The 27,104-nt window shown below is 43.7% G+C and overlaps 3 protein-coding genes across 5 annotated transcripts in view; 1 reads left to right on the top strand and 2 right to left on the bottom strand.

The window, feature by feature from the left end:
- ZFYVE26 (zinc finger FYVE-type containing 26) overlaps window positions 1-7,887 on the bottom strand; it is a 51,417-nt gene extending 43,530 nt beyond the window's left edge. The window contains 6 exon segments of the mRNA XM_075754187.1: window positions 648-778; window positions 2,136-2,688; window positions 4,583-4,672; window positions 5,117-5,195; window positions 7,113-7,325; window positions 7,794-7,887. Coding sequence (XP_075610302.1) covers window positions 648-778; window positions 2,136-2,688; window positions 4,583-4,672; window positions 5,117-5,195; window positions 7,113-7,303 — 1,044 coding nt within the window. The 5' untranslated portion in view covers window positions 7,304-7,325; window positions 7,794-7,887.
- Window positions 7,888-8,811: 924 nt separating this feature from the next.
- On the top strand, window positions 8,812-13,600 carry LOC104638779 (galectin-related protein A). 2 transcript variants are annotated; one of them, XM_075754186.1, is made up of 5 exons: window positions 8,812-8,941; window positions 11,251-11,339; window positions 12,065-12,239; window positions 12,614-12,800; window positions 13,358-13,600. In XM_075754186.1, exons 1-4 carry the CDS (start codon window positions 8,918-8,920, stop codon window positions 12,755-12,757), a joined length of 432 nt encoding a protein of 143 aa, XP_075610301.1. In that variant the 5' UTR covers window positions 8,812-8,917; the 3' UTR covers window positions 12,758-12,800; window positions 13,358-13,600. The 2 variants fall into 2 exon arrangements, with proteins under 2 accessions (XP_075610301.1, XP_010304967.1); XM_010306665.2 differs by having other exon boundaries at window positions 12,614-13,600.
- PLEK2 (pleckstrin 2) lies at window positions 13,426-25,372 on the bottom strand. Of its 2 annotated transcripts, XM_075754185.1 has the most exons (10): window positions 24,367-25,372; window positions 21,566-21,730; window positions 20,379-20,560; window positions 19,545-19,636; window positions 19,024-19,211; window positions 18,418-18,519; window positions 17,385-17,468; window positions 16,148-16,226; window positions 15,005-15,132; window positions 13,426-13,554 (listed from the first exon to the last, which is right to left on the bottom strand). In XM_075754185.1, exons 1-9 carry the CDS (start codon window positions 24,412-24,414, stop codon window positions 15,005-15,007), a joined length of 1,068 nt encoding a protein of 355 aa, XP_075610300.1. In that variant the 5' UTR covers window positions 24,415-25,372; the 3' UTR covers window positions 13,426-13,554. The 2 variants fall into 2 exon arrangements, with proteins under 2 accessions (XP_075610300.1, XP_010304966.1); XM_010306664.2 differs by lacking the exon at window positions 13,426-13,554 and having other exon boundaries at window positions 14,068-15,132.
- Window positions 25,373-27,104: the final 1,732 nt, after the last annotated feature.

Raw genomic sequence — 27,104 nt, 5'->3', positions numbered from 1 at the left:
ACTTACTACAGAACCAACTCCCATTCCCTCACTGCATTACCTTTACATTCTTTCTATCGATTATGTCTCTGTCAAGGGCATTATGTAAGAAACTTGAATGAGCATGTTATCTGTAAGTAGAAATATGTTCCACCTTAAAAACTCATACTTTCACAGCAACCATCTGCCTGTATTCTACTTCTTCTATCTATGTAAATACATTCAAATAATTTAATTCATACCAGAGCATTTTTCACCAGGTCTTCATGATCTTTAAAAATACAAATTTTACCATGTAAACTAGTCTCACTGCCCCAAGTCTGCCAGCATCAGAAAAACAAAGCAACAAGTTCAAGATCATGGAGTAAATCAAGTGGCATAGCCAACAAAATTATAAGCAGAACATAGGAATTCTTAAATCCTGAAGATCTAATCTTCAGTCTGCATGCAGATGAGCTTTTCCAAAAATCTCACTGAATGTTCTGAGTTCATCACACAGCGGAAAGTAGGGGAGTTATCACCAGTTACCTCCTTGTTCCTGTAAGTCATGACCCCTAGTAAGCACTATTTGAATACAAAATGCTTCTATGCACCACCAAGACATGTTCAATACACAGACTGACTTTAGCCACCATTGGGTTTCCCTCTTAATGGCTTTATGACCGTACCAGAATCTGTTCCAGAAAGTGCTTGCTGCTGCTCAAGCAGTAGAAATAGGCTGTCTTCCAAGAAGCAGCCTCTTTGGGATCTGCAAACAAACTCATCATGGTTCGCTCTGTATCCAGCTGCTCAGATGAACCTAAAAAACATCACAAGAAGATTACTTTCCAGTACAGAGGGGCACCTTTGAAAGAAGCATAATTGTTGTTAATTTAAACTGACACTCAACATTTCCTCAAATACTAACCAGCTGTTACATGTTAACAGTCAGGATGCTCAGATATTGTTACTGGATAACAAGAAAGTCAAGCAGAAAAATTTGATAGAAAATAAACAGGTCAGATAGGAAACCAGGAAACTGCCTGCGCAGTTGTTAGCATAGCAAGAGCCTGTTCAGCACGCAGGTTGTTTGCCTTAGCTCAGGTCACACTACCTTTCTTTCTCCAGTCATACACATCTTATCTGCATGTTGCATGAATTCTCACTTGTGGTTTGAGACACTATGCTGCTTTGCAGGGCCTTAGCAAAGCCTTGTCCAGCACAGGAACTTCTCAGACCCGTGCAAAGCAAGAACTGAACTACTCCCAGTGGGAGGGAAGGTATCCATATCTCCATTTCTCTTCCCCCATGAAGAAGCACCACCTGCAGTTATTATCAGAAATGCCACAGTCTGCCACACATCAGCCTGACCTTCCCTTCAGCAATCTCCATGAGTGAAGGGAGAAGGGAGGATACAAATCCCACTGACTTACACCTCAAGTGTACAGAGACGAGCAAAAGAGGGTAGGCATTCTAGCTTTTCCTTCCTTGCAGGCTCACCTGTCACTTCCCTGACAAGAGCATAGACACCATTTGCCATTGAGCTTCAACTGGGAGCCTCAACTAAATGTACCAGTCACAGGGAGCTAGACAGAAGCTGTGAAGTTATTGCCAGTACAAAAACTAAAGTTCAGTTCTGGCAAGCGAGCAAGTAATCAAACTACATCTTCTTTCCAGCTGGGATATTGGCCCACTCCACATACCCTTCCACTTCCAGAAGTTTTCTTCTCCAATACTAAGGAGTTTGAACGTTTTGGGATTACTGAGGTAGTTGAACTGTTACTGGCCTGAAATGGAACATCCTTCAACACAGACAACCCAGAGCTGGAGCTGAACCAATAAAGACTTTATATACACACAGAGAGTCAATTTCCTAGTTATAAGCAAGACCTTCAGGAAGAAATACAGAGCAGATTAAAACAGATTGCAACAAGGGGTGGGTAAAGGAAGTGCTCACAAAAGAAGGCAGCATAGATGGCAGAAATGTAGGGAGAGCCCTGGGGTTCCTATGCCAATTCCTTGCTCAAAGTCATTTTAACATTATCTTTTACAAGACTCCATAGCTTGTTAGGGCACCTTAGCAAGAACACTGCCTGACTTCTTGACAACTTGGCTGCATAATGCCTCAATGGCTTTGCTAAAAAAGAAATTAAAACAAAGCAAAAAGTGAAACAAACCTTTTCCTATTGATTTTGACACAAGAAGTTTTTCTCTTGTTCTTTCTATGAAAACACTGCTATACAGACTTAACAGACCATGGTTCTGTTTCCTCAGCATACAGCTTAGTAGCTTCTCCTCCCTCAGTGGGCTACCCTCAGCCCAGCATACATCCAAGAGCTCCCTGAATAGGTGACGTACTTCATCTGCCTGATGCTCCACCTCAAAAGTCACTATACTAAGAGCAGCATAAATGGTATCTACTAGTTCTCTTTGATCCAGTTCTGCTGAAATCTCAGAACTGCACTGAAGCCCCTGCAGAGATTTCAAGGAGTCACGAAGAAATTCAACAAAGATGTTTTGTAGAGAGAAATCTTGCTGGAGCGAGGAGCTGTGTGTTCCTTGTTCCTCCTGGAAGAACTCCAGCAGGGCTTTTGCCCTCTGGGGAGCCCGCAGCAAAAGCTTCCGGAGAGCTGAAACAACATCCAAACTGAATCTGTAAGAACAGCCATCTCTTCTTTTCCTGTCTATGATGTTCTTGTTCTGGGTGCACTCAAATGCTTCAAACAGCTCCTGGCAGGGAAATAGTAAAAGAGTAAGCCTTTCAGACTCCATTAAAAATATGAAATAAATTATTTTAAAAATAGGACAATGCAAGAAGATAAACTAATTTGGAAATATCATATTACCTAGGAAACCCATTAATAATGGTCCACCTTGTCCAATATCCTTCCTAGAAGACTGGATATGCCTGAATACGTAACAAAATATAAAGAATCTTATAATACATAACTACACTACATGGGCCATGTGCTCATAAGCAAGTTACCTTAGTTCACAGGCAGCTCCTATGGGATGGCTGAAGCACTACTGTATTCTACCTCTTATCAATATATCGATGTGTCTGTATCTTCATAAGTCAGTAAGAGTATGATGATTAGTGTCCAGTCTTTTTTTTTTTTTTTGAATCTTGCTTTTCCAGATTCATATCATCTATCTACCAACTGCATCATTCTCATCAACACTAATTTTTCAATCTTGCTTAAAACTGGCCAACAGATTCAGAAGCCATCTCACAGACTTCTTTCTTAAGCAACAATAATTTTTCTTACTAACAGAAGCAAATCTAGAATTGCAGAACTAGGAAGGGGAAAACAAATAAACAAAAAACCCCCAATCAGCTCTCCCAATAAGGGGTGGGAAGATGAGGGACAACTCGGTTGAACAGCAATTCAGTAGCACTTGTGGCACTTCCAGGACTATGCGTGCGCTGTCCTTGGCTGGAAAAGGCAACTCAGAGAATATGGAGGGGAGAGGTGGTTGGTGTGTGCAAAAAAGAGAATATTAGCAGTAGAAGACAAGTCCACAGCATCCTTTTTTTTTTTTTTATTTGCTGGATCAAAACATAACTCTACCTACTAACATGCCTCTGACAGTAATTATGACAATGATATGAGGTTGCTGAATCTCCTATTTTGTGCAACACTGCAGAAAATGGTGAAATCTTTCATGACCTTGGAGGTAAGATGGTAATATACACAGACTTGATCAGTCATTAACAGACTTCAGGCAGATTTTACTCAACAGTCAAGTTTACCTTGCTTGCTTTCATCCTGTAATTGCTAATTCTGTATCCTTATAGAAATATTGAACACCCTTTCCTTATTCACATTTAAAAGCTGCAAATAGCCTCTGAATAAGTTTTCATTTTCCTCTTAAAAAAAAGGCAAACAAAAAAGAAATCTTTAAAGAATTAGAACCTATAAGACTAGAAAATCTGAGCACATTCCACACACCATGTCAGGTCTAATTCTGTTGTAACCAACACCAAATTAGGACAGTTCTACAGTTAGTAACTCTCCTGATTTTCTGCCCAATACTTGCTTTTGACATTAATCCACCTTTGTGTATTTCCATGTACTTCTCAAATAAATCAGTCTGCATGTATTAGTTAATAATGGAAAAATGGGTCTTGGACCTCAGAGCACACATCATACCAATTACGAAAAAACATCAGTAATAACAGTACAGCACCCAAAAACTTCCAAGAAGGGGGCAAAGGGGTGCAGAGATGATGAAAATCAAGATCTTAGGAGAAAAAAAAAAAGCAGACATATTTTTAAAATGTCCTTGCTGACTGCGGTTCATTTTGGCTCACAGTGGGTTTTAGCTTTACGATTATTAAACATGTGTACAGATATAAGGCTGTCACAAGTAGCTGCACCGAATGAAGTGTGTTAGAAAGATCATGTTGAAAAGCTTGTTCCTTGCCTGCCTACAGCCTCCTCTCTAGTCAGAGAAATCACTTGCAGGCACATTGGACTAACTTCAGAAAGATATCTGAATTACAGTCTCTTTCAGTTGCCTAAAAGATTAAGAACACATTAGTATCTCAGGCAGTCAACCTGATAAAGATGGATATTCTGCATAACTAACAAGAACAACTAGGGCAAAATAAGTAGCTCACCTTTAGGACTTCCTCAGAGACATCTTTCTGCAGTTCTTCCAAGAACAATAAAAATTCAGTTTCTCTCTTAAGAACAATTGGAACAGTTTTCTGAAACAATATAAGAGAACGGAAAAGACGTTAGCTAATAAAATTTTTATTTAGGTTTACATGATAATGTAAATAATCTTAGCTATTTCATCAACATTTTGAGGCAGACTGAAATATCTCTCTGAAGATACCTAGTTCTCAGTTAAAGGCTATTCCACAATTAGGTTCTGCTCCCACTCCAGTGGGTTCCATTTATCCATTTGGAAACAAAAACAATTCCCAATTTTTCTCTCCAGTATGGAGAAGGGAAAGCAACTGTAAAGATTAAGTTGTTTCTTGACAAGTTTGTTAAAGTGAAAGCAATGCATCTTGAGAACTTAATTCCACAAAACGCAGGAAAGTCTATAATTTCAATAAGCAACTGGATAGACATTTTGCATTTGGAAGTCAGCTAGAAGTCAGAACTAAAAGTCACACTTGGAAGTCAGCTAGATGTTTCTGTACCTGACTCCTGGCAAGCCATTTTTCCAGCACAAGAAGCCAAAGCCATGCAATTCTCCACGGGCTAGAATTCTGTCCACATCTACAAAAGCAATAGGCACAGACACTGGATTATACAAGGTTGTTCCCATCTCTAAGATCCTAGAAAACACTGTGAAAGGTCAATTTGATTTTTGTATTTGTGTAAGATGAAAAAAAAAAAAAGACTAAATAGCTGAAGGCGAGTCAGACAGGATGAGAATGCAGAGAAACCAGAATACTGGTACTACTTACACATTAACTCAATATTTTCTGCTGTGCAAATAACTGCTTTTAGATCTGCCAAATACCACCACTACTGCCATAGTTCTTTGCTTCAAAACAATGAATTTTATTTCTGGTCTAAAGTTCAGTCTGTGTAGCCCCTCTTCGAGCGCTTCAGCAGATTTCTTTGAAATCTGACTGCTTGCCAAACACTGCTATTTCCTGTTATGCCTAGTTCTACCCCCAAAAAATGAAACTAAGTTTTAGGTTACAGCAGCACAAGTGCAGGTCCACGTCCAAACTAAAAGTGAACTATTGTACTAATTAAACAAAGAATACTTCTCATTTCCATAAGCTTTTCCTGTGCTCCAGTACTTACATTCCAAAACGTACATAGTTAGGGAACTTATTCAGTACTGTCTAAGGGACTAGAAAAAAAGCACAAGATAGTTTATTGGCCATAAAAAAAAAAATTCAGCAGTGCTAAAACCTTTAGATGTCATAGTCCAACTATCAAAGACAAAAAGATCAAAACCGCTCATGTTTCACATGCCCGTTAACAATATTCATCTAACCATGTGCATGCCTTCCTCCTGACTCTTTTAATTGCCGTCAGTGTCAACTGTTACTTAGAACCTTTACCAAAATGTTACACAAATTTTTATGTGAAGAAGATCATCTGTTTGGAGAGGGGGAATACCAATGTTCCCTGAAGTGCTAGAAAGTCACCCTTCATATGCAGCTACCTGAAAAGCAGAGATCAATGCCAACTAGGATTGAGTAAAACCGATTGCATTTCAAAATCCAGTGCAAGAGAAATAAGAAATCAATAGCATAATTTGATTTTTTTTATAGTTTAGAGTTTTAGAAATTGGAAGGTCTTTCAAGAATTGGAAACAAAAGAACATTTTAAATAACTACAGCACTGATCTTGGTTCCATTTCTACATTCACCAAAGCTGCGGTGTGTTGACCCTAGCTAGACACCACATGCCCCACAAAGTCGCTCTCAACTGGAGCGGGGGGAGAGAAAATATAATGAAAGTCTCGTGGGTCAAGATAAGAATAGGAAGCGATCACTCACCAATTACTGTCACGGGCAAAACAGACTCAACTTTGAAAATCTAATTTATTACCAATAAATGGTAATATGGCTGCAATTGTTCCCGTTTTTTGTTGTGGGGTTTTTTTTCCCCCTCCTTCTTAGCTATGTTATCCCAGAGGCACTACCACTGTCACTGATGGGCTCGGCCTTGGCCAGCAGTGGGTCCATCTTGGAGCCGGCTGGCATCGGCTCTGTCGGACACAGGGGAAAACTTCCAGCAGCTTCTCACAGAAGCTACCCCTGTAGCCCCCCGCCTCGCCACCAAAACCTTGTCATGCAAACTCAATACATAAGCTCAGTGTCAAAGGAATATAACTTCAGGAGATATTTCTTCTCCTTATCCTTCAGTAAAACATAACAAAATCAGTTCTGAAATGCTTCCAAGTAGTTTTAAGCTTGCATCAATCACCATGTCAACTGCATAAATGAACACAGCTCATTATTCCAGCAGGCTGGGCAGCCTGCTAAGTGCTTTTCAGAGATAAGATGTCAGCATTCAGATAATAGATGTGTCTAGATGTGCTAAGATACCTCAGCACTGAAGTAAGTGCTATTTCCCAGATTCTACCTGTCTCCCACAGTCACCACTAAACTAATTGCTCTCCCTCATTTCACACTCAAGCCTACTGAACCAAAACAGTACCTTACTTACCTTACCCCCACGGGATAAGCTACCAGAGCCTGAAGAATTGCTTCCACCTTCTCAGAGCCATCCCCATGCCACTGGCTCAGCTGGGGCACACAGGCCTGCGCAAGCTCCCAGTCTCCGTGTTGTACGCACTCACAGAAAAACCCAAAGAGCCGCTCCTGAGAGACCGCTTCTTCGTTTCCGAAAGAATGCATCTTCCCAGGAGGAGCAGGTGACCTGGGGCAGGGTGACACACGCGAGGCAGATGCCATAAGGGCGCTCTGGGGCACCACCCCACATTTCTTATTCGCACTGACAGCGCGCCCTGGGCAGGGCCAGACGGAGAACCAAGCTCTGGCTTCAGCGGGCTTCCTCCCATGGGGGCAGGGGGTAAGGCGCCACAAGCACCACGGGCTGACAACCCGGCTGCCGCTCGGCCATGACCGCCCCGCCGCCGGTGCGCCGCCCGCGGAGACCCAGCCTAGCGGTCCGCGGGCTGCTCCCACCGCTCCCCACCGCCACACAAGCCCCCGGGCCGCATCGTCCTGCTGGAGAGGGACTGTCTTTGGGGGCGGCGGCGGCCACTTGCCCCGGGCCGCGCGCTCTGCCGCGCGCCCGCCCGCCCGCCCGCGGCCTCGCCCTTCTCCGCGAGGTCCGGCCCGGTTTGGCGGCCCCCAGGGCCCGTCCTGGCGCGGCCCGTCTTACCTGGCGGGGCAGGACGCGGCCACCCCGACGGCGCTGGGCTCTACTGCACGGCCCCGACAACACCAGCTCTCGCCGCCGCCATCTTGGGCACCGCCTCAGCTGACCGCGCCGCCGGGCGGGCACGCGGACAACCGTTCACTCATTGGCCGAGCTGGGGCAGAATGTAAATAAACCGCCATTTTTCTTTGGGGCGCCTGACGCCGCCGCAGGAACCCGGGCAGCTCAAGCCCCGCCCTCCGCGCTAACCACGCCTATTTCCGCCCACCGACACGCCCCTCGGCGTCCTCTCACCACACGCCAGCTCCGCCCCGTGCTCGGGCCTTTCGTGGGTCTGATTGGCTTTCGCCCGAAGCTCCGCCCCTGGCGCGCAGTGGGACAGCCCCGCTGCGGGGCTCACGGTGGCGGGCCGCGCGCCCAAGAGCCGGCCGGGGCTGTGGGGAGGTGTGGGGTTGGGGCTAAGGGCTGGTGTGAGAGTCCGCGCCTCGGCTCTCAGAGGGGAGGCTCTTTATACATATGTTATATACATCTATGTACACACACATATATAGAGAGAGATAGGGGTATATACATGTAAGCGTGTATATTTATGCCTCATATATGCATATAACCCTATCTGTATGCCTCACTCTATATAGGTCTATATAGGCGTATAAGTTATATATGTATTAATCCCTTCGAGAGAGGACAGAAATGTTACCAAAATAAATAAATTACATGTTATTTATATGTATTACATATACAATCTGTTCTGCACGCACACAGTTATAAATACTTACATTACAATGTGTAGGTATAGATATAGCTACAGACATGGGCTTGCCAGGCACCCCTGTGCGGGGCGGCAGGGGCCTGCACACCCGCTCAGGCCCCCTGCCCTGTCGCCCTCACCAGCCATCTTACTAGTGAGCTTCCTGGGCAGGATGGGGCCCGGGGGGCTGTGACTCAGCTGCTGGGCTGGGTGGTGTCCAGCTGGTGTTTGGCAGAGATAACACCCTCCCCAACACCCCCCCCCCCCCCAACATCCTCCCTTTATTCTGGGCTTTGTGTTTGTTTTTGTCCTGGCACACAAAACAAAAACTCCGGGGACTGCTGTGGCGGAGGCAAGTGTAAGAGGCAGAGCGGTGATGACAGAGGAGAGGTGTCCCAAAGTAAGTGACCGAGTGAGTCCCCAGGGCTCCTGAACGGAAAATATGGGAAGGGGGCTACGTCCGTGTGCACGTGCTGGCACCCACCAATAAACCATGTAAGATGCCCCAGGAGCTTGTACCATACCTCCTATGGCATCCTGAGTACTTGTCACCTGTGCTGTCAACGTCGGCAGAGAAGTGGCGTGTGGGTAGTCATGCCTCTGAACTTACTTCAGCCATGCTGGAAGAGCTGTAAGTGCTGAAACCATGTGGTCATTGCTAGATGTGCTCGGTTCTGATCCCCTATGCCTTTAGTGATGGTGCTTACTGTGGTGCAGCTCTCCGCAAACAATTTCTCAACGTGCACTTTTAGTTTGGGGTATTATTTTGTATCTTGTCTCTTGCGTAGGCAAGGAAGGAGCTTTAGTGGGACACAGGACTTGTATGAGAATGAAGTTCATTTAGCCTGGGATCTTTAATGCTTATTACCCATTCTTTAATTGCTTTATACAATTTAAAGTATCTCCTTACAGTCAGACTCCTTACTTGAGGAGCTGCTCCCTCACATAAGACATCTCAGGTGGTTGATGCTTTTATTTTGTTAAAAAGTTCAAAACACACCTGCCAGAGTCACCTGCCCACTTCTGCAAGTAGTGCTGTCATTTTCGAAGATATTTTTAAATTCATTTTTTCCAAAATTGGTCTGGTTAGAAATTAGAGGTTTATTAATATATCTGTGAAACTGTAAATGTGGCTGCATGTAAATATAAAGGTGGGAAAATAAATTCTTTAAGGTCATCTTAGCAGAAGATATAACTAGTATATTGAAATTATGAAATCGAGTATAGGCAAAACATTTTTCATCTTGAATCTATGTTTTTGTTAAGCAAGCTGGCATTCAGTAATTTAAAAATCTAACATTGGATATATCTTCCAAATTTAAAAATACATATGAAATACTCATAGCAACTTACACTTGAATGGAAGCCCATTTGCTGTGAACAGAAGACTGGGTTTCCATGCTGATGTAGCGCTTCTCATAGTCAAAATACTAAACCATGCATATAATGTATAGGTCTTCTAGCAAAAAAATGTCTGAATTTTTACCTTGTAACAGTGGAATGATAAAGCGCTTTTTATCTAAAATAGAGTCTGCTGTGCATTGCCTTGGAAAATTATCAGTGTTATGCAAATTGCTAATAATGCTTAGCATTTTATAGCAGCTGTTTTCTAAGTGACTCTGCATAAGGAGTGATTAGATGCTACAGTGTAGTACTCTGGCATTTACCTTTTAAAGCCATTTCTGAAACTGAAGTCTCAAAACGTCCCTATCACTTGTTTCCAAGCTCTCTCTTTTATTTTTCCATGTCAGCCATAGCCTGTATTAGTTTCTCCACTGACCGTCAAAGCAGTCGGAGAATTACTTGGAGCAGGTAAATGTAGCTCTGATGTTCAGGTGCAGTTTGCAACTGTAGGTCTCTGTGAACAGGACAACAGTAGCCCCACTAAGAAGCCATCTTCTGACTTTGAACAAGTGGTGGAGACAGGTGTGACTGGGATCAGCTGTGAGGACACGGTTGCGTTTCTGTCAGCATGCCATGGGGGTGCAGCGCTTACGCTGGCTTTGTGCTCCTATGGCAGAGGACAGAGGCCACCTGGCCCAGTGTAGCGCCTGCTGGTGTCAAGTTAGCCTACCGAGTTAACGAATTTGAACTGGATGAGTAAGTTCACACAGAGTCTGTGCTCTGCGTCATGCTGCCACGAAGCTTTTGATCTGCTGCGTGGAGCGCTGCAACCAGATTTATTGTGGTGTTAGACCGTAGCAGCCATCACCGGCTCATCCCAAGTGTGCCAGCTATCTGGGTCCTGTCTCCTGAGGCGTCTGGGTCACCGCAGCGCTTGCAGTACTTGCTCTGGTCTTGGGGAGTGGTGTCAGTCACCTGGTCAATGGTGGCTGTTCCCAGAGCCACCTGAGGCATGCCATCAGGGTCATCGGTCACACATGTCGGTCAGGTAGAGCACTGACAGCGGCCACTCACCTTACTGATGGCAGTTTTGGTCAGAAACTGCCCACCGGAGCCGGCAGCCCCATCGGGCAGCCAACACCTCATTACCAGCCGTTCGGTTACAGCAGCCCTCGCTCACCTCAGATACCAGAACGGACAGAATTTATACCAAAAGTGCAAGAAGTACTTCAGACCGGAAATATTTTTAAGTTCTTTTGTATATGTAAAAATAAAATCAAGTTATATGAGGTGACCGAAGCAGCTGTTAAAGCTGGTTTACCCACAGTGTGACCTACTGCAGCACATTTTCACTGTTATCTGCAGGTGGAGCAGTACATTGGTGAAATTAAAGGTGGCCTGAGACCAGCCATGAAGCTCACAGTGATAGGAATGGTGCACTCCAACCCCAAGAGGTAGGCGAAAGGGCTGGTGGGGGCTTCACCCTGTCATACAACATGCTTACCTGTCTTCTAAATTCAAAAGATTTCTTGAGGGTCTGTGCTCTTTGGAGGAAGAAAATCAAACAGATTCATAATTTATGGCTTTATATAATTTTCCTGCTCTTAGACTAAGATTAAAAGGGCAAGAAAGAATTCACTGTTCAGCCTTTCTGACTGCACTGGCAGGATTTTTCTACTCCTTGCCCTTATCTAATGTGAACTGGAGGGGGCACACAAGTGGCATTTCTCCTCCAGGAAAAGGTGCAATTCTGAACCTGCATCTTGGTTGTCTGCTGGGGGCTGCAGGCTCATTGCTGTATTTAATCTGGATGACAACAACTGTGTTTATTACACTTTTTTGCATCTACAGTGATCAACTCCAGTGCTTCCACTCGTAAAGAGATTGCCCTAACCTCTTTTAGGACACAAATTAAAATTGACTCATGCACAAATGTTGGTATGATTTCAGTCACAAGAGGGAAAGCAACATCAGAAGTCACTAGCATCCTATTGGAAACTGCAGGAGAAACAAAGACCAGCTTGTTCTCATCCCTTTCTGCAGCTTCTAAGTCTGTAGAAGTCCCGTGTTTCAGTCTGACAAGAAATCAATGGCTGTCTGTAGTCTTTATAGGCATCTGCTGTGTTCACCATGTCCTTTCACATTTCTGAAAGTCCTGGTCATTTCATTGTTTTTTCAGCTTTTCAGTGACTCTGCTCTGTGATCCAGTGGATGCAAACAAAGATGTTGGGCTGTTATTTACAGTTAATTTTAGTGACAAATCCATCACCCGAAATGCACGAATTGCTGGGAAATGGGGAAGAGAGGAGAAGACTATCCCCTACTTCCCATTTACAGCAGGCGACACATTTAAGGTAATTTAAGGTAATTTAAGGTAATAAATGGGGTGGAGAAAAGGAGGGGAGAAAGGCTGAAGGCTACATATATGACCACAAATAGCTAACTATTGACATTGCCAGGTTAACTAGTCTATTATGGCACAGAGAGCAACAGTTCAAGCCCTGATGGGAGAGATCCATTCCTTTCTCCAGTCTTAGTGAGAGAACTCACTATAAGGAGCTTTACAATATCATCTCAGCAGAGGGTAGGTTGTTTATCAGGGGCATTTCAGAAGAACCGGTAGACTTTGTGCTTCACTATCCCCATCACATGGGGTTCTAAGTCCATGCTGGTGAAATCAACTCTGCTGATGATCTCTAACACCCTCCCCTGTCCTTTTCCATTGCAGATGGAGCTCTTATGTGAACACCAGCAAATACGAGTCTTGCTTGATGGACGGCAGCTCTGTGACTTCACTCACCGCATTCAGCCCCTGAACTTGGTGAAAGCTTTGCAGATCTCGGGGGACATCAAGCTTACCAAAGTGGCTTGAAAAAAAAAGGAGACCACAATATCACCAGGGGACAGAGGCAAATGTACTTTCTCCTGTCTGAGAAATGTTTTATCTTTTTCCCCTGGCTGACTGTGGAGAATGGGAAGTGTATTTTTTTAATTTGGTGATGTGTTTGAAAGATACACTTTTTTTCCTCATACACACTCAGCAACTGCTGGTGCAGGTAAATCAGAGTAAATGTGCAGGTAAATGTGGCTGGTCCAGATAAATCAGAGAGCCTTTGCTGGGATGCTCTTTTCACCTTCTAAACTGCAAGGTTTATGATGTTATGCAGTATCTCACATCCTCCAGGTCTCCTAACCCCCCAGGCATGCCAGCTGGCAGAGCTCAGTCCTCTGTCCTAGGGTGGCTCTTTTACCCTTGTGACTAGACCTGGGCAGTATGCAGGTGGTGGGACTGAGAAAAGAGAAGCAGGAGATTTTCTTATAAGTGAATAAGGGAGCCTGGTGAGACCCAGCAAGGCTCACATTATCAGGAGGGAATTGCTTTTCTTGGAAGCTCTGCTCAGTCGGCACAAAGCCACCTGTGCTTCCCAGTACAGAGCAATAAAGGCCTTACTAGCATCCCGGTCTCTTGCAGGTAGCATTCTCGTGAATTGAAAGGTTTCAACACCTGTGGATTTCACAGTCTTCTCTGGACCAGCCCTAGGAAATGGTATCTGTAGCTGAAACTGCATTGCCCATTCTTGTATCTAATTAAAATTGCATCTTCTGGCAAACTTGTTTAGCTCTGTTAAATATTTGAATGCACGTGAGTGTTGTGTTGTTGGTTCAATGCTGTAGATTTAGAAAAAAGTCTTAAATAAATGGCTATTCTAATACATGTATAAGCATATATCATAGCTGCTGTCTTTGGCTTTGTTATGATTGGTTGGTTGTAACAGGATGAAGGGGAAAGTCTCTAGATGAAGAGACTTTTTTTTAGTGTATAACTGGGAGAACAAAAATATCTGCGAAGAGGTGGTTCTGTGGATAGAGGGCTATCAAATTTCTCTGTGACTTCAGGGAAGATAAAGAGCATGCTGTCTTCAGAGGGCTTTTGGAGGCTCTGCAGAATTTGGCTGTCTGATACAGGTATTCAGATAACACAAAGAATTTTATGAAAATTGTATATGAGCAGGCTGGTTGGGTGTTTTAATCATCTCATACATTCCATTCCACCCTCTGGTGTGCTGGAGAATGTCTCAGTTTCTATATAAATCTAAATTTACAGCGTGTGAAAACATTATTTTCATATATTCAAACTGCCCTCTGAGAAAAATCATGTCTAAAGAGCACAGGAGATTCAAATGCACTGAACTTTTTTTTTATATATAATAATATCAAAGTCACGTTTACTAGACAAATAATGGAAAATATAATGGCTTAAAATAGAAAAAAGCAATAGTCAGAACTGCTATTAGAGTTCTCCATGGTGCTCGACATGAATGGACTCATGGTGATAATCAAGAGGAAAAGTCTTGCTTTTATTGGCTGAGTGATTTCTTCCAATATATTCAGCACCAGTGATTGTCTAGAATAACTGCCACTGGTCTGATTTGATACTCAGGATCCTGTACTGCTATGGGTCATTACCAGCACAAGAATAATGTATATACTGGAGAGGAGGATCCTTTGGTCTTTCCCAGCCTAACAGAGAACCAAATGGTAGAGCAGATGGATGGGCAGACAGACCCTGGTTTGTTTCGCAATAGTGATTATCCTGGCAGCTGGATTGCAGCTTAGCACAAGACTCTTGCCGTATACCAAGAAAGGCTGCCTCAGACACCAGGACCTTTCATGACTTTGATTCAGACAGTCTTAACTAAGTTTATGAGCCCCTTTATAAAGGGGAAAGGAGCAAGACATTTCTGCTTTAGGATAAAGCACCACCTGGATCTGTCAGATACAGACTGAATACTTGTACAAAAGAAGTCTTTTCTTCCATAGTGGAATATTACATCTCATTGTTTCTTTGTAAAGCCCCATTTGTCTGTATCCACCGGTTGTCTTTTGTCTCTTGGTTAGATGGTAAGTTCTTGGTGGGGAATTATTCTGGATCTACATGACTCCTAGGCACCTCGGATGCTGGTCTGCCAGGAATTGCTAGGTGCTATGGCAATACAAATAACAAAAGTAGACTATTTAAGGGAAAAACAACACTCCCAGACAATGAGAGCAGGAAACTTGGTCACAAATGTGATTTGCTATTTGGCATGGAGACAAATGGTGTCATTTGGCGCCTTACTCATGTCAGTGGTTTGATTGCCTCAATCCACTGTGCTCGCTCTGCCTTGGAGCTGGCCTGGATATAATAATGAATGTCATTTTTAGTGATGATTTTGAAGAGGTTGCCTTGCACATTGCCCTTCACTCCTGCAGAGAAAAAAGAATATGACAAATCAGGAAGGTGCACAGAGAAATGCTTTGTAGTAGATATGAAGCTTCATAGGGAAGAATTTGAATTTCCTGAATTAGGGTATCAGACCTTTCCATTTCAATACGGATAAGACATCTAAAGCTCTTGTGTCTTTGATTTTCTTCTGAAAAATAAAGATATAGCAGAGAGACCCCTCACATAGACTGTATGAACTACTGTGTACTATGCATTATATATAAAATAGCCTCTGTTCAGATGGAGAATCTTACTTGAATTATACAATGGAGGGATGAACTCCCTACCAGTAGATTAGATTTGCTCCTGCCCATCTTCAAGTTCCTCTTAGCAAGCAGCTCTATTGTTCATCATACCCCCACCATGGACCATATCTTTTTCAGACCCTTTCTTTTGTCTTTAGAAAGATGCTCCCTATTTGAGATCCACACATTGTGCTTACTGCCATAAAACAAATTGCTTTAACAGCAGAAACACTTATCTATGGGGCTGCGGTTCTAGACAAATGCCTAAGCTAAGCATATTCATGAGCAGAACTGTTTTTTGTATTGTTGTCTTTATGTCTCCCCTACATTTGGGTTCTAGCAGATCAAAAAGGAAAAGGTAATAGCATAAGCAGAGAGGACACACAGAACAGGGATGGCATCAGGGGATGCGTCAAGACTTTGAGTTATACAACATCCAAAAAGAAAGTGTTTCCTCTTTGTCTGTTAACTCTGGAATATTAATCAGTATCTTAGGACTGTCTCAGAGGTCATATGACTGAGGGAAGCCCAAGATAAGTGGAAATAACACTAAAAAAGTCCCCTCTGGTATGGACAACCCAGCAGTATGGGGATTTTTCATGATACGCCTCTTCCCTTGCTTGCAAGGGGAGAGGAAAGGCCAGCCCACTTGTGTATACCAACAGCCATACACACAAATCCACACCCAAAGACTGTATTGCTATGGTGTAAATATGTATGTATGTATATAAGTTTAGAGGGTCCTGCTTACCTGCTGGGACTCCGTTGTCCTCCAGAGCTGAGACAAGACAGCCACGAAGAGAAAATCCACCTACTGGCCTGTTCTCTTCCTGCAAAGAAAAAGGAAATGAGGCTTATCGGGAAAATATCATCATTAGAATAAATTCCCAGAGTACATAAATTATTTTTATGAAGGTAGGGATGTAATGTCAGTTTTTCCAGATCTAAAACATCCATGTCACAAAAGAAGTCAATTAGGACATATAATTAAATGCATTACTATTTTGTTTCAGTCTCAGATGTTTCTCTGCTATAGTTGGGAATGGTGGAGATCAATTACAAGCACAAAGGTAGGCTAAGAATCACATTTCAAACTTACGTGTAGTCTTGTCAATAACAACCCGTATTAAAAAAAAAAAAGTATATATTTCTGCAAAGTTTAACTTGCTGCTTTTCACTGAGACTGTATGGGAAAAAAATTGACTGTTTTCACTCGTAAGCTGTCTCTCTTGTCTGATCTTCAGGTTCATTACAATGGCAAGTTGCAGTGCAAAAAAAAAAACCAAAACAACCACACAAAGAAAGAGGCAACAAAAAAATGAACCAGCTCCATAAGCTCTTTTCACTGTTATGTTGTTTGTGTTTTCTTTAAAAGTCACATAAAACATTTCTATAGACGTTCTCTTAGCAACCTGTTGGGCTTTGTGGTACCCTATGCATCTGGGGCTGATGGAGCCACATGCCCTTCTGGGTTGCTCAGAGTGATTATTATATTCATGAAGATAAATTCTACTATTCCCTGAGTAAGTTTAAAACTGAGTAGCAGAAAAATCCTATAAATTCTTTGGCATCAAGGAGATCCTATTAAATGTTGGAATAAGAACATAAAAAAATCCCAGTAGCAGTATGACCCTCAAGTGGTGGGATGTCAGCCCAGAAAGATCACAGCCCAGGAAGAATCCCTGCAGGAGCATGGTCCCAGACTGTGTGGGTATAGCAAAAGACCAATCCCAAGAAGGCTGCTGCCCCTCAACTAAGGAAAAGGAATCTCACTGGGGCAAAGACAGGAGGGAAGATGCAGGGATAGAAAATCCTACAAGGACAACCTCCCAAGGTAAGACCAGAGAGGTCTTATTCCCCAGGAAATGGATAGAGGAACCCAGAAGGAGATTTGGGTGAGAGAAGCATTTACAGCGTAACTGTATTTTCCTTATCATGTTTAGGTCTGTAAGAGGATTTCTGGGGGTAGTAACTCCCCACTCACATACCTTAGTGGGGTCATAGTAGTGCAAAAAGGCAGGATCAGCTCTCAAAACAAATCTCCTCACCTTCCAGTTTTTCCTCTTGTGCCCCTGCAAAACAGAAGAATTAAAGTTACCGCCAGTAAATATCTCCTGCAATGGCCATTCTCCTGCAGGCTGTAGGGCAGACCTAAATAGGTACTGAAAAAAGAGGGTTTGGAGCCAACAGAGAAAAATCTTGTCTGACATTTTAGCAACTCCCAGGATTTCCTGCTTAACACCCTTCTTCACACATTGCTAATTCCTTCCTCTCTCCCTTGTGCTGAGAACCAAGAAAGCAGAGTGACAGGATCAAGTGATGATATACCTGATTCCCGCTCTTAATTTCAGGTTAAATATGGCTCTTGGATTAAAAACCCATGCTGTGCATGCTCTGAGGGGATTATGTTGGGTCCTTTTGCAGGGCTTCACTCTTTCCCCTCCAGCCCTCTCAGCTGCTGACGGTGCAGGGCAGCACTGCAAGCCTGTGCCAGGCCCTGAGAGCATCCCCCAGCTCCTGGAGCCCCTTACTACGGCTGAGCATCCACGTGTACATGAGTGACTGTCCACAGGTAAATGTCCACTTCATGCAAAAGTCAATCTGCTCAGCTTTGAAATTTGTCTGTGGCCAGCAGAACATCATGACTGCTCACACGACCCGGATGGGATAGGTTAAACCAGAACAACAGGGGATCTGCTTGGAAGTGAATGCAGCACCTCTGGTGGGATTTGGAGTTTGTGTGGGACTTTTGCTTTTGATACTATTTTATTCCTTTCAGTATACACTCAATATATACAGAATAGGCAATTAATCCTGCCTGAGCAGCAAGTTCCATAGCTCACTTCTTTATGACTAGATACTCTTCACCACATGATCTCTGATAGCAGTACTGACAGGCAAGTTACCTCTGCTACCCACAACTGTCCAGCCATGCTCATATAAATCACATTTATTCTCTAGGAAGCCCTAAAAGCTGTCATTTTTCTTGTTTCCCAGTGAAGGTTCAATGACTGTATTTACCTGTTTCACTAAGAATCCTTGCTTCACAATTGTGCCGCTTAATTCAGAGATGTTAAATTGTAGCTGTTCCTTGGAACTGGTACTTTTCTTACTGCTCTCAGCCTGAAAATAGGGAAAAGATGGTTCCACTTTTCTTTTTAACCTAAACAAACTTTTAAGCACATTTTATTTTCCTTGAGCTGTTTTTAGCTCATATTGCCCAAGTAAATTCTACTCTGTAACCCTGCTGCTCAGCTTTGCAGGTCTGAGATTTACAAGCAACAAATTACAGGCGTAAAGCCTACACACGCACTGTGGCCTTGAGTTTTAGCATAACTACAGCGCAGCCTCCATTAAATGCAGACACAGCACTGCACTCGAGTGACACACCCCTTTTAATGCCTAATTATGTAATTTGTAGTTCCCTCCATATCCACATAGCTATTTGTCTCCAGCAAAAGTGCAAGCGTTAGCACTACTAAAAGCCTAGAGCTGCTCCTTCTGTGTTTACTCTCATAGCCCGCACATTTTGCCTTCGGTTCCATGCTGTGCACGTCCCCTCTACCATTGCCCCCAAATCAAGCGAGTGGCAGAGGAGGTGCCTCCGCTGGCAGCCACATGACTTACAAACATGTACAGTGCAGTGGAGTCGTCAAGGAACTGCTCAGAGAGGTCTGTGTAGCGTGTAGCCTCAGTGCTGCGGGTTCCCACAGGCTTGATGAAGTTCTCCTCCATCAGCATGGATGCCAAGGTGACAGCCTCAAATCGTGACACAGCAAAGCTATGGGAGATGAGCCAGTCCACCAGGGCAGAACCTGCAGGGAGAAAGGCAGCTCTCATACCAAGAAAATGTGCTCTTCCAAGGCAAGACAGATGGTCTCCTGCCACGCAGGTCTTCATTTGCTGAAGCATTTTGGCACCATCACAAAGACTGTCAATGAAGTGCAAGGTTGACCAAAAGTGTGGGGTCCTACATGTGCTTCCATATATCCAAAGAGCGAGAGAGAAAGGTGTCGGAGAGCTTGGCTGCACCACTACTTGCCACTGGGCCACAACTGTTCCCACCATGAAGGCAGTACCATAGCTCCCTTTCCTCTGCAACATGGTGTGTCAGATGTGAGGAAGCTCTTTGCCTGCAGGAGGTCTACCTGTGAAGGTCTCTTTGTATCTGTTGCCTTGCTCCAAGTTGCGGGTCAGCTTAATTCCAGTACTGCTGTCACACATCTTTTCCACTATTTGACTGTAAAAGAGAACACAGGAAAATGTCGGTAGAATAGAAAGACAGGCAGAAATTGTCACATACTTCTGTCAGTACCTGGGATGCCCTAATGATTGCTAACATAAAGATGGGAAATAGCCTAGATACTTCCCCAGAAGTTTTGTCCTAAGTATGGTATAGGAAAATTTAATTCTCCCAATAGCAGCACTAAACAAGATGCCTCACAAAGTATATTTCAATTTAAAACACTTCAAACTGAGCTACAGTCAGCCTCCATTTACCTCCTCAACACAAATCAAATTCATGTCATTTTCATATTTCTTAACCAGTTCTCTGTTTCCTCTTGTTTAACATGATGCACCCTAAAAATCCTAGTCTGGATTCTGGCTATCAATCAGCTTTGAAAAGTCCCCAAAGACATGAATGTTGCCATCACTCAGTCTTTCCCTGACATTACATCTTCCAAGGTAATACATCCTCCCCAGTGAGAGCCTTTGCAGCCAAGTAGGAAGGTCTTCAAACCAGCAGTGAGGTGCCTGTGCAGAACCCACATACTCACAAAAAATGATCGTCAGGAAAAAGTGCATTCCCGTGACCTGGCAAAAGTTTGTGCAAACCTAGGGCAGAGCAGCCAGTTTAGAGGCTCCTGGCCACATGGGAGCAGGTCTGTGCAGAGGGGAGCTTCCCTTGACCTTCCCCATCCATCAGTTCAGGCACTCTGCAAACTACAGCAATAGCAGGAGGAGAAACCATACACACTTACTGGAGGCTGATGTTCTCTAGTAGTTTGAAAGAGTTCTTCATTTTGTGAAGCTCCTGTACCTGTACTGGGTGACCAGCATGAATAGCTCCAGTGATGTCCAAAGCCCAAGAGTCTCGCTCCTCCCTGGAGCAACATTCAAGGAAATAATCTGTGTTGGTTTTTGTCTTTAGTTTGATGAGTAGCTGTGGAGAAAGAAGTGCAAAGCAATAACAACATTTAGCTATTGTCCCTCACTTGCTTTTTGCTTCTTTTGGCACTGGCCCAAGTGACACAAATAAGTCTGATTATGGCATCCCACCTGAGCTGTACAGAGCAATTCTTGATCAGAAGGATGGTGGGGCATAACTGTGGAGTTGGTTGTTTGGGGTTTTTTTTTGCTTCCTCCCCAACCTAATCCCTGTGTTTTCAGTTCCAAGCATGGTTTACATGTATGGAGCTTGAGGTACATAAAATAGAGCAAACCACCCAGATATTGGATTACATAGGAGTGTGCTGCTGACTATGGAGATTTCACATCCAGATGTCAAGCTTCTCAACAGCTACAAACTCTCACTAGGCTCTTTCTGCCATGAGAAGTACTGAAATAGTCAGCAACCGACAGAGTCATTTCCCTTCTGGCCCCGCTCAGAGGAAGATTGCGTTGCCACTACCCACGGGTGAGCGGAGAAGTGCAGGAGGCACTTTCCCTTCCAGAGCCCTCTTGCAGGAAACTTTCCACAACAGTGAAGTCCCATTGGCAAAGGAAAAGGGAGTCTGACCTGGCTGCCCAGGAGCATCCCAGGGACACAGTCAGGGTTTAAGGCAACTACCAGAGATGATAAGTTTCCCTTTTTCCTCAGATTTTATTGAGCTGTTTGCATCCTCCCTCCACACACTGTTGGGCTAATGCATTTGCTTTTATTCTTCCTACTGTGTGTGTGGGTGTTTTGTTTTGGGTTTTGATTTTTTTTTTTTTTTTTTTGGTCAATGGCTATGTCTCAGATTTAGGCAAAGACACAATGAGGGAGTTAATTGCTCGTCCTGGTTACACTACTAATGGCAGCTTGCTTTTGGCTGGGCCTAATTCTGGAAACACATACCCCAGTGATGTGGTTGCAGTAATCAAAGAAGTCAGGAGGAGAGGAAAAAACTAGGGAGAAGTTAGAAAGTGAATTTCATTGAGAAGGGCTTCATTTTTCCAGTCATACCGGTCTGTTCTCATACTCCAGGCATGGACAAGTAATAGTGCAGCCATCCAAGAGGATCCTGCCCTTTGGAGAAGGCTCCTTCTTGCCTCCTTCAATTTTGTAATACAGCAGCTTATCCTGAAGCAGAACGAACCATCTCACTTTCCAGTTACGAACAACATGTCCCTAGAGGGGAAGAAATCCACATAGCTAACACAAGCATTGAGAAATGACCATACTTTCTTTCTTTCTTTTTTCTTTTTTTTTTTTTTTGGGGGGGGGGGGAGGAAGGGTGAAAATACTATAAACTAATAGCAAATTGTATGAAAAGAAACACAAGAAGTCATCATAAGTCCTGTTCTCCCTGAAATACATGGTTTTAGTAACAAAATACGACAGCTCCATCACTATAAAATCATGGAGCTTTGCTCTTTCTCCAGCAAGGACATCATCTTTGCTGGCAAGAATTGTTTCTTGCAAAAGCTCACATGAATTATCCCAAAGACCTGTCATATAGGTGCATGCCTGCCCGCTGACAGCACCAGACAGGAACAGGGGTAAATCCAAAATGTGTGAGGGCTCTCGGAGACAAACTCCTCCTCTCTGGTGCCCCTGGGTGGTGTTCGATGTGTTTTGTTCTTTGTCATTTTGACGTGGCTGTAGGTGCCAAGTGTTTCGAGAGCACTTTGCTGGGTGAATTATCTTTTCCTTACATCCCCTCTTACTGCTAATGAGTGTTTTATTTCTATCTTACCTTCCTTCAACCTCATGGGTTAAAACATTCCCTGTTCTACTGTTTCCTGTAAAGGAGATAGACTCTTTAATGGCAAAAGACCGAATGAAGGCTGCTATCAAATACCTCCTGGGTTATACCAGAATACAGACAAATCCTCTTCTTCCCCCTCTGTAAACAGCCGCCGGCTGTCTTTAGGCCAGCTGTACGGGAGAACAAACCGAGGGAGGGCTGGCACTGACAGGCTCAGTCCTGTCGATGGTGTCAGGTCCAGCTTCGCCGTGTGGGGAGCTGACTTGCATGTCTACAGGCGATGCAGCATTGCAGCCAGCAAGCGAAGTGCTGGGTAGAGGAAGCTCTGACACCTGGGAGAGGGTGGGCATAGCTAGAAGAAAGGAACATGCAAGGTCCAGTTGTGGCAGGAATCAAAGCTCATTAATTCTCTATGAGTAAAGGGGAAACCCAGCAATTTCCAAGAAAAGGTGGGGTAATGAGTCTCTGAAATCCAGGGCACTTTAGATCTAATGTCTTCTGGTCTATACTAAATACAATTTATCTAACTTGGGTTTGTTCTCTCATTCCTTTTGCCTTCTTCAGTGTGTTTTTCACTTGTTGTAAAGTCCCTTGGCCATTTTTCCTGAGCGTATGTTCCTTGCTATGGCTCTTTTCCTTCCTTCTTAGAGATTTCCTCTTTTTCAGGAGGTTGCCTTACCTTTTTCCTTTATCTTCACCTGACTTCTTCACATTCACTTTATAATACATTACAATACATAATTCAGTGATTTATAATGCATTTAGATCATCTCCTTGCTTCTGCTCTAAAGAAAGCTCTGATTCTTTACCTGATCCCACCCCTTCCTCATTTTTTTTTCTCTGGATCCCTTGTTTCCTTCTCCCTCAGTTTCCTTTAGTCATCTTTGTGGTCCCCTTCTTACCAAACTGCGTACCTCGGTGACGTTGTACAGCCTGCTGGCAGTTACAGCTCAGCGTGCTGCCGAAAACCTATTCCTCTCACACACTTAGTGCCTCGGCTTCCCGTCTTGAGTTCAGTAGTCACTTAAGAGCCACAAAATAGAACCATAGCCCAGAGAGCAGAGCAGGAGCTGGGACTGCTCTGCCCTTGCTGCAGAAGGGAGGATGAGGAACAGCTTGGACCATGCAGCCCTTCTCCGCCTAGGGCTGGCCAGCTAGCTGGGAGCCCTGCCAGGCGAGCTCCTGACCAGGATTACCTTCACGTTAGCACCAGCAGCACTGCCACGTACTGTAGAAAAGCACTTCCCAAGGCGTGGCAAAGCTTTGAACAAACCTTTGAATCACATTTTTTTGTGTGCAATCAAGGACCGTATTAGTCATTGAGACAGGGTCTTGGTGCTAAAAGCAGCTTATGCCCCTTGCTAAGTTGCCCTCGTGTCCCAGCTATGACTCAGTCCTGTAGGTAGAAGTGCTGGAAAGGCTGAAATCCGTGACACCATCTTTCAGCTCTTTTCTCCACATTTTGACTAAGGTTTTCTTATAGCACAGCTTGAGGAGTGTGGAAGAAAGAAGTTATTTCAAACACATTTCTATGTTTGCGTTGCTCTGATTCCCTTCAAAAAGGATAGTCTGTTCCCCATCCACTCATACGAAATGGGAAACCCTGCTCACCTGGGTCACTAAAGGCAGCACAAACTATCTTAAGAGACTGCCAAAACATCTTCCCTCTCTCCATCCACCCATGGCCAGTTCCACTGCTGCCATGTAGGCGTTTGCCAGGTAGTTTTTTATGTGCTCGTTGCAGAGGTCTGCCCTAGGTGCAGACATACTGGCTTTCTGTCACCTGAGTAATCCTGAAAGCTAATTCACTTTCCTCTTGGTAAATGCCAATATAGGGAAACTCGAGGGAGGGTGGTGAACACCTGGGAGAGGGCAGCTCCCCTGGCAGGCATCTGCACAAACCTGGAGGAGCTCCTTTCCCAGGAGCAGGCAGGAGCCCCTCAAGCCCAGCACCCAACAGGCTGCCTTGCCACGAGCCCTGGCTCAATCCCGTCCCTGCTCAAGGGCTGCTTCCACAGTGGAGCAGAACCACATGAAGGAGAGCCGGAGCACTTACCCGTTTGACGAGGAAGCCCTCCTTCAGCACTCCAGCTGCTTCTTGCATTGTGGCCAGCCAGGAAGACAGCCGAGCCCCCGCTGAGAAGCGCCCGAGCCCTGGCAGCCTGTCCCTCTGCACACAATTTGTTTAAGAAAGCTCATTTTTCTTTGCTACCCTCCCCCTCCATTGTGACGCACTCTCCCTTCCCTGGTTTTTTTTTTTTCCTCCCTCTCTTCCTACCTATGAGACATTAGTTAAACAGTGAGCTGGCTCTGATATATTACCTGCCCTCAGGAAGTAAAACAAAGGGAAGTCTAAAAATGATCTGAAAAGAATTTCACAGAATTTAGTATAGCAAAAAACCACCACTGAGTTAGTTGGTCAATATAAGCAGCCACATGATAACAAATATGGGATATTGCATGGGAGAAGCAGAATTATAAAATCGCATCCCTCAAAACTTCAGACTAATCAACTCTATCGCTTAAAATTTCTCATCTAATAAACACATCTCATAGGGGTTCTACAGATCAGAACACCTTCAGTGTAACACATAGCATACTATGATTACAAGGAGACCTTTACAAACTTTAAAATAATTTCTTTTGCTAGAAATTTATTTTACCAAAGAAGCCCCAAAGCGCCTAAAAGCCCACTCTACTTCCACTGACCTCAACTCAATATCCTAAAACCCTACATAAGCAACTATTCAGGCTTTTAGTAAAGCAGTCTGATCAATGAAGACCGTGCAGCGACCTCCTGTAACTCCCGAGCACCTGTGAAACAGAGTGCCTTTTTTGTGTCTGAATACGAGCTTAGATGCTTGTTGCATTTTTGAAGTCTTTGGCCATGATAAATCTGTTTGATAGGTTAACCAAATCTTGTCCTGATGAAATAAACCAGTATTAGTATTTCAGATGACGCTGCTGTTCAGAAGTAATAGTCTTTGCTGTACTGTTAGCATTCCTTGACTTGTACCAAAATTAAGGTGATATGCATGGGCAGAGCTAGGGGCTGTGATAAGAAACATAACAAATAAACAAAAGCACTCGTTGCTATGTACAAAGAGAGTCCACAGTTCAATAACACAAAGTGACTCAAGCATCTCTCAGACTTTGCATACCGGATCAGATTGCTGGTCACACTTTCATGTACTAAGGAAAAGGAACAAACAAATAATTTCTTTATCTTTATAACAATTTTTTTATAACTTTTAGTGAGGAAAAGCAAGACACTAAAGAATTCAAACATGATAACGTACCGGAGATGACCCAGAGAACAGTCCTGCAGTTCATGAGAAATACAATGGGTTACTGAACACTACTTGAAGTTAGAAAAATTGATTGCTGTATAAAGATAAAGCATGCTGGCTGAGATTTCGAAAGCAACTGGCCCGTATGGAAGTTATGTATGTAGCTCCTACTGTTCTCCCTTTGCCACTGTGGAAAAGGCAGGCAGCCACGAGGCAAATGGCTGCGTAAGTCATGTCCCAGTTATGTTTGTTGTTCAGTCCACCTAAAGGGAGTACAGTAAGTTTAACAGAACACCTAGAAGAGTGTTTTTTGCTGTAGGTATGTAGTATTTTCAAAGATATCAATGGAAATTTTTCTAAGTTTTTAATGTTATTGTAGCCTTAAAGCAGAAATGAACTGATTGTACTTCTTTTAATTTAAAAAAATAATCTCCATCTCTGCATATGTACATAAATATACATATAAATAAAAGCTGTACTCAGAATGCAGTCAGCAGAAAAAAGAAAATAAATTTCAGCTTACAATGTTCTGTACATCAGGATAAAACTTGAGAAAAAAGGAGAAAACTTGAGTCTAGGTACACGTTACTACTGCATGCGTTTCCTGGACACGGACTCTTTATATAACCAGCTCCAGGAATACGCTGTTCCACCGTTCGGTATTTGAGGTTTAACTGCACATTGTTCAGCTTGTTACTGCAGGCAATTTATAACAAGGTGGGTGAGATGATTTCATGCTAGTGAGGACAGGCAGAAGCTTGCAGGGGGCTCTCGCTCAGACAGTGATCTCAGAATTGCGCCATAACCAGTCCTCGCCGAAGATCTGAGCGAGCTCTTTTCCTCCAGCACCCAGACCACCCACAACCCTGCAGACGGATCTTGGCAAAATTACCATTAGCAACAAAATAAAAAGAATTTTATTGTCAAACTGCTAGTAAATGGTGAAGCAAACATTGGCCTAGCTGGCCATTAAACAACAGAGTTTGTATCAACTACTTTTTATCATTTAGAACCTTCACTTTCTTCAATGCCTTGGATATTTATAATACGCCCTCCCGTCCCCCTCTCTCATTCTGTAGTTAATCAAGGCTAACAAACTGCCCCTATATTGCTCCCTGAGGTTGAGTAAATACAGGTCTTGGACAGCTTTGTAGGAAAAGGGTCATATAGCGTAAAATGAGTCACTAGTTCTGGGCTGCTGTATTCACGCATGTGCTGGGAAGGTAAGCTGCGGCATTGAAGGCTCCTAGCAGAAAAGGAAATGCTACGAACCGTGTAAATCCAGGCAGCTCCAGAGGACTCCATCAAGGCTTCTGTGGGACCTGAAACTCACTGAAAGGAGGACTATTTCCTCAGATCCATTTTATAGTAGTGTTTTCCACGTGTCAGCATAGTATTTTAAGAAAAAAGCACAGTTGAGCGCTTGACATTTTTCCATTCAAATGGAACACCAGAACACTTCCTATGCTATAGAATTTGCATTGGGATGGCCAGGACGAGCCAG

The sequence above is a fragment of the Balearica regulorum genome, chromosome 5 (assembly GCF_011004875.1).
Source record: "Balearica regulorum gibbericeps isolate bBalReg1 chromosome 5, bBalReg1.pri, whole genome shotgun sequence".
Taxonomy (NCBI): domain Eukaryota; kingdom Metazoa; phylum Chordata; class Aves; order Gruiformes; family Gruidae; genus Balearica; species Balearica regulorum.
Note: the sequence above shows the minus strand (reverse complement) of the source record. Positions and strands in the feature narration are given on the sequence as shown.

What these genes read in the sequence shown, in the direction of transcription:
- LOC104638779 (XM_075754186.1), top strand. Translation starts at nt 8,918, where the DNA reads ATGACAGAGGAGAGGTGTCCCAAA. An exon ending in CAGAGGAGAGGTGTCCCAAA is followed by an intron (nt 8,942 to 11,250) that starts GTAAGTGACCGA and finishes TGTTATCTGCAG; the next exon opens with GTGGAGCAGTACATTGGTGA. An exon ending in CAGCAGGCGACACATTTAAG is followed by an intron (nt 12,240 to 12,613) that starts GTAATTTAAGGT and finishes TTTCCATTGCAG; the next exon opens with ATGGAGCTCTTATGTGAACA.
- PLEK2 (XM_075754185.1), bottom strand. Translation starts at nt 24,414, where the DNA reads ATGCAAGAAGCAGCTGGAGTGCTGAAGGAGGGCTTCCTCGTCAAACGG. An exon ending in AGGGCTTCCTCGTCAAACGG is followed by an intron (nt 21,731 to 24,366) that starts GTAAGTGCTCCG and finishes CTTCCCCTCTAG; the next exon opens with GGACATGTTGTTCGTAACTG. An exon ending in CTAGAGAACATCAGCCTCCA is followed by an intron (nt 19,637 to 20,378) that starts GTAAGTGTGTAT and finishes TCTCTTTTACAG; the next exon opens with TCAAATAGTGGAAAAGATGT.